The following is a 6,704-nucleotide window of genomic DNA, read 5'->3' as shown; positions in this document are numbered from 1 at the left end:
TTCATCAATTTCATTAAAACTTGTATTGTCGTGTCGATATACACCAACAAGATTATTTATTTTTGTAAACGGAGAGAGAATGTATCATGCATGGCTCCACATAATTCACACGCATCCCAAATTTATCAATAAACGCTAAAATCCAATGTGAATTCTACATTTTCCATGCGTGGTCACTATCTTTTCTTGTCCATGTTATGGTTGGATGGGGCAATTAATAGACGAAAGACAAAGAAAAAGGATTTTTCCAGTTCCCAAGACTGGGGCTAAACGTCAAATGCACGATGTGTAGAAATTTCATGATAACAAATAAGATATATTTTTAATTTTATTAATAAAGTAAATTGAAGTTACATTTAAGTTAAACATCTTTGAAACAATAGAGATAAAATGTCTTTATTCATCAATACCTCAGTAGGCTCACACATTCACATTTCTTTCAAACTTTAAATCATATGCTAGCAAATACCTACAACTGATACTCTAAATCATATCTTCATTTGAGTTTTGTATTTCTATCTTTTTTAATATTATTCTCTGATTAATATATCTTATGATTATGATTTGGCATATTAAAACATATGAATGAAAATTACTGAAAATTTGAAAATAATGTGAGTGTAATAATTAAATAAAGTGTGGGTTCACTTACCCAAATGAAAAAAGCAACGTGATTGATCAAATTTGAAATTAAATAAAATGACAAAATGCCCCCCTAGCTACCACCCACTACGCCTAGCAGTGTGATATAGGCGACATGTAATGCAGCTGCTGGACGCACTACACGGTTATCCCCAACTAGCCCCCAACCATTTGACCAGTCTTGTACTGGTTCCGGCCCCGCACTCGCCACCCACAAAGGGTCGGGATAGGCCCACACCATCAATTCCACGGCCCACGTGTTCTGATCCCGTTAACGATTGTGTTAGTGGTGTTTTACGGCCGGATATAATATGACCAAATAATACTCGTATTTTTTGCATTAAATCTCGGACCATAAATTAGTCTTTACAAATTTTGTGATTGAGCTACATGCATGTTCACATATGAAGGTTCTAAGCTGTAAAGAAACCTTTGATTATTGCTAAGGCCCAAATGTCGTTTTCTCTCAACGGCAGAAATTTTCAGTCATCACCCTCTACCACATGTTTTAATTATCCCCACTTCCCACCATTTCAAGCAATATATACTTGTATATTTCGTATATCTATAGAAAGAGATTTGAGAAAATAATTTTCATGTTAAAGTCAATTGTCCAGCTTTCCAGTCACAATATTCATGCTAAGGCATGGTAATCAAAACTAGCAACTTGCTAGCTAATAATTAAATATTTTGAGTTATTACTTGCTTCCTCACAACAACCCCCATTTAACGCTCAACCTATTTCTCACAAATTTACATTTAGGAGGAAATGATATGCCACTATATATGCATAGCTTGAACATGATTCTACAATGAAAACATATACATTCATTAATTTAGATTGATATAACGATTTTCCGATATTCTTACCGCAATAATAGTTAATAGTAGTACTTTATGATCTTAATTTTATCATTTCTTAATTTATGCCCAAATTATAGAAATATTTGGTGTTTATTTGTAGAGATTTGATAGTATGTTGGAGAATGAGTATAAACTAAAACGGCGTGATTTATTTTTTTCTTTCCATTCAAGTTGACTAAGATGAGTTTAAAATAAACCCCATAATACTAAATGTGATGTGACTTCCAAGTTGAGGACAAAATCTACAATACGATGCATGAAGTTATATAAATGTAGAGAACGATATATTATTTCAAGCCCAAAAAATTAAATAGATTTAAAATTCCTAATCGCCACAAAACAAAATTAAGTGTTTTATAGTTAACTTGCTAATCGAATATATGGAATGGATAGTGACTGCCACAAAAATTAACTAAATTTTTTAATTAACATTTCATTTTCAAGTAGGGGCCGGGGGTATCTCATCCTTACAAAAAACGTTAACATGTGAGCGATTTAAAGATTTACTATAAAATTAAACATTCAATTAGACCATGCCATATTGATGTGAAAAGTAAAGAAATAAAGAAATAAATACTGACCCATTATGGTCACGCCCCACTCTCAAATTTGACACTTTCCACTCGTGGTCATAGATGATCTGAAAAATGATGAAGGTATGCAACATGTGGAAACACCATCACAAAGAATATTGACAAGTAGTATTGTATTTGTAGATATATACATATTCTAGTGCATCTAGTGAAACCGTAATCTTAAATTGTTTGATCTCTACAATAATTTTCAAGCTCAAAAATCCTTCTTTTTGGCTATATATTGTGATTATAAGTTGAGTTGATGCTTTCACCCTTTTTTGTTACTCCCTATTTTATCAGTAGTCAACAACTGCTGATTGATGTCATTGAGTTCCCAAATTTGATACTGTACTAAATTTTTTACCCAATAAAGAGTTTAATATGGAGTAGTACTTAAATTTCTTATTAACCTACAAATATGGTACGAATTTGATAACAAAATTATAACGACTAATTAGATAATGATGAGCCGATGACGCCACAAATTACGTAACAACTATAATTGGGGATAAATACCGTACACATATTAATATATTATGTTGGTTGTTGATCCCCTTACATATCTAATTGCAATGTTTGTATAATCTACGAGTCCTGTTTTACTAAAAGAAATATTGCACGCAATTTTTGATATGATAATGGCACGTATTCATGATTTAGTCCCCAAATTAATTGTTTTCATTATTAGCCCTCTCAAAATGACTCATCTTGCTTTTCCTTTAAGCACCAGCTTAAATCATGATTAGTACATTGAATTATATTTCAACACATATCAAAAAGTTAAGCCGCTTTGGAACAACCGCCAGTATTAATCAACTTAAACATACTTAAATTATCCAAAAGTTAGAAATTTGCACTTTGTCGTGTGTATAAAATACTACTCCATATTAGTATCCCTATACATATCATATAAATATATATAATTAATATATTATTGTAACCAATAATAATTCAATAAATGCACTAGATATACATAATCAGATTGTTTAGTTCACAAATCAAATAATTAAAAGATGATTGCTATGTAGGAATTTTAGATTTGGAGAGAAGTAGCCCTAAAATCAAGGCTGGATTACCCAAACTATCTCAACAAACAAACGAATCAAGCTTCAAAATCCAGATTTTCGTTGACCCAATTTGCAACAAAGTCAACTTCCAGATTTTCACGCCGTCTCTCTCTCTCTCTGACCAAAACACTTTATACTCGCAGAGTCCCACACGAACTTCATATTTACTCTCTACACAACGCGCTGTTATCTTTGAATGCCAGCGAAATAACGGCATATTCCTTTCCTCTCTCTCACAGACACTTTAAACCTTATTTAGCGAGAAAACCGAAATCCTCAAATTGGAAAAAACAAGGCTTTATTTTGTTCATCTGCATTTGCAATTGCCGTATCAAACAAAACAACCCATCTACATTCTTCTTCTACTTGAATCCGTAAAGTCATAGCCTTTCCTTCGATTGATTCTCCCAATTTTGACCCAGTCCCGATGGTGGTGAAGTTAATGAGCTGGAGGCCATGGCCGCCTCTTATTTCGAGGAAATTCCGCGTGAGGCTCAGCGTGAAGAGCCTCGAGTGCGGGGATTGGGCGCATGAGGATAATAATGGTGGGCTCGCGGTGGAGATCAGGTGGAAGGGGCACAAGATTTCGCTGGGCTCCTTCAGGAGGAGTGTGAGGAGGAACTGCACTAGGGAGGAGATGGTGAAGAGGGTTGATGGCCCCAACGGCGCCGTTTTGGTGGAGTGGGATGAAGAGTTCCACACCGTTTGCACCCTCACTGGGCATAAGGAGAATGTGTTTAATCCTTGGGAAATCAGCTTCAATGTTTTGCACGTGAGTTGGTTTTTCCCCCTGATTTGTTCTTGAATTCAAGATTTTAGGTTTTCAATTTGTCTTCTTGAATTTTTTTACGACTGGTTTTGAAGATAATTTGGTTTAGTGACTTGCCCTTATGCTTTCAGTTTGTGATAAATTAGGTAGAGAGAGGGATTTGGTACTGATTTGACAATATATGATTTTTTTTAGGTTATCTAAGTTTTATTATTGTAGGGATTTGTTAGTTTTACCTTGACTGATTCAGTTTTTGCAAGTCTAGTTGGAAGGTATTGAAAACTTAGATGATAGTTTTGCAAGTCAAACAGACTTATGTATGTATGGTGTAAGGGGCTTGGCACAACTAACTTTAACTATGGATCATAATTGGTTGAGATATTGGATTTTCTACTGTTGGACTGGATGGATTTATTTAGAATTTTAGACTACAAATTCTGGTTCTGGCATTATTAACTTAATTTTCTGTGGTGTTTTTCTAAGTAATTATGAACTGTTACCTCTTTTGGTGGGATCTTCGTTAACTCAATTTTCTGTGGTGTTTTTCTAAGTGGTTATCAACTATTACCTCTTTTGGTGGGATCTACACTCTTAGTATGCATTATCCTGTTTGCGGTTGTTGATTCAAGTGGGCTGTTTCCTGTTTAAAGTCTTATCATGTATCAATCAACGCACTGATGGTTAAAATCGGGTAGCCTGAATCTTTCAAGTCATGGAAGATGAAATGCTATTTGGATTTTCAGTCATTGTCTCACATATGAGAATCAATGAATTTTTACTAAATATAGACTACTTACCAACATCAAAGAATAGAGTTTTCAATTTCAATTTCATTTTGCCCTTTTCGACAATTAAAGTCGTAATTTTCATTGTTGGTCAAAGTTTAAGTTTTACAATTTTCTAGTAATCCTTGGATATATTTACCTTTGCTGATTGTTATAGAGAACCATAATTCATGACTTTTGTTGTGTATCAGGGCCTGAGTCAAGGGATGAAAAACAAAATATCAATTGTGGGTTCAGCGTCCTTGAATCTTGCTGAATATGCTTCCAAGACTGAGGAGAACGTTGAAGTGAAGCTTCCTTTAACTGTTTCTGGTATTCTGGTTGAGAGTCATCCAATGCTCTGTGTAAGTTACTGTGACCATAAAGATGTGCATATTGTCTCTTGATTAATCTTTTGTTCATTGCACAGATTAGTGACGATAAATCTTTTACCTGTCTTGCAGTTATCTTTCAGCTTGCTGGAGCTTTTAGACGCGCAGGAAGCATCAACTGTGGTGCAAAGCCCCATAAAGTCTCTTCCGTCTCCTTCACCATCTGGAGAAACTTGTGCTATGGAAAAAGACGAGGTTTCTGCTCTTAAAGCTGGTCTGAGGAAGGTAAAAATATTCACAGACTACGTTTCAACTCATAGGGCTAAGAAGGCCTGCCGAGAGGAGGGGGGTAGTGAGGAAATGAGCTCTGCAAAGAGTGAGGAGGGTGAATATGCTTACTCTTTCGATTCAGATTCACTTGATGAATATGTGGAAGGAGAACCTAATGAAGCAAAGGAGGATACTTCTGTTAGGAAATCATTTAGCTATGGTACATTGGCTGTTGCCAATTATGCAGGTTCTTCGTTTTATTCAAGTGCTAGAATCAATAATGAAGGCGAGGGTTGGGTTTACTACAGCCACAGACGTAAATCAGATGTTGGCTGCTCTCATGTAGAGGATCTTGCATCAAATAACCCTGAGCAGACGTCGTTTCAGAACTCTAAACGTAGTATTTTGCCATGGAGAAAGAGGAAACTTAGTTTCAGATCTCCTAAAGCTAAAGGAGAGCCGTTACTTAAGAAGTCTTATGCAGAAGATGGTGGTGATGATATAGACTTCGATCGCAGGCAGCTCAGTTCTGACGAAGGCACGTCCTTAGGGGTAAGAAATCTTTTACTTTCCTTTTCATCTTAACAAAAGCTATAAGTTCTTCATTTTATTATATATAGGATCTTTTCTGTGTTCTTCCTGTTTTGATAATTTTCAATTCTGATCAGTTGTTGAATATCTTGTGATGACATGATAATATGCAGCTTTCGAATTGAAAAAACTTGTCATACAGCACCTTATTACTGCAACACCAATCATAGTTGGATTTAAAAGGCAAAATCTGTCTTTGACACTTCTGTGCAGAAAAATACAAAATTTTCAGCAGAAGTAACAAGCCTATCCATTTTTTGCAGTGGTATAGAACTGATGAAGAGTCAAATACAAACCGTACATCAGTTTCTGAGTTTGGCGATGACAGTTTCGCTGTTGGCACATGGGAGCAAAAAGAAATAACAAGCCGGGATGGTCATTTGAAGATCCAAACCGAGGTGTTCTTTGCTTCGATAGATCAAAGAAGCGAAAGGGCTGCAGGAGAAAGCGCGTGCACAGCACTAGTTGCTGTTATTGCTGATTGGTTGCACAAAAGTAACAACCTCATGCCCATCAAGTCGCAGTTTGACTCTCTAATCAGAGATGGCTCGTTGGAATGGAGAAACCTCTGTGAGAAGGAAACTTATAGGGAGCGGTTCCCTGATAAGCACTTTGATCTGGAGACGGTTATCGAAGCTCAAATCCGTCGTCTTTGTTTAGTTCACGAGAAGTCATTCATTGGGTTTTTCCACCCCGAGGAGGGGAATTTCGATTTTCTCCACGGTGCTATGTCGTTTGATAGCATTTGGGATGAAATCACTGCCTCTTCGGAAAGCAATGGCGACTCCTCTATTTTCATTGTCAGCTGGAATGATCACTTCTTCATCCTC

At 36.0% G+C, this 6,704-nt stretch overlaps 1 protein-coding gene across 1 annotated transcript; it reads left to right on the top strand.

Moving 5' to 3' along the window:
* Nucleotides 1–3,312: 3,312 nt before the first annotated feature.
* On the top strand, nt 3,313–6,704 carry LOC125194144 (the record flags this gene model as incomplete). Its single annotated transcript, XM_048092202.1, has 4 exons — nt 3,313–3,920; nt 4,894–5,046; nt 5,146–5,835; nt 6,138–6,704. Coding segments are annotated over exons 1-4 (1,755 nt in total), but the record flags the coding sequence as incomplete, so codon positions are not given.

Source organism: Salvia hispanica, chromosome 1 (assembly GCF_023119035.1).
Source record: "Salvia hispanica cultivar TCC Black 2014 chromosome 1, UniMelb_Shisp_WGS_1.0, whole genome shotgun sequence".
Classification (NCBI taxonomy): Eukaryota; Viridiplantae; Streptophyta; class Magnoliopsida; order Lamiales; family Lamiaceae; genus Salvia; species Salvia hispanica.
Note: the sequence above shows the minus strand (reverse complement) of the source record. Positions and strands in the feature narration are given on the sequence as shown.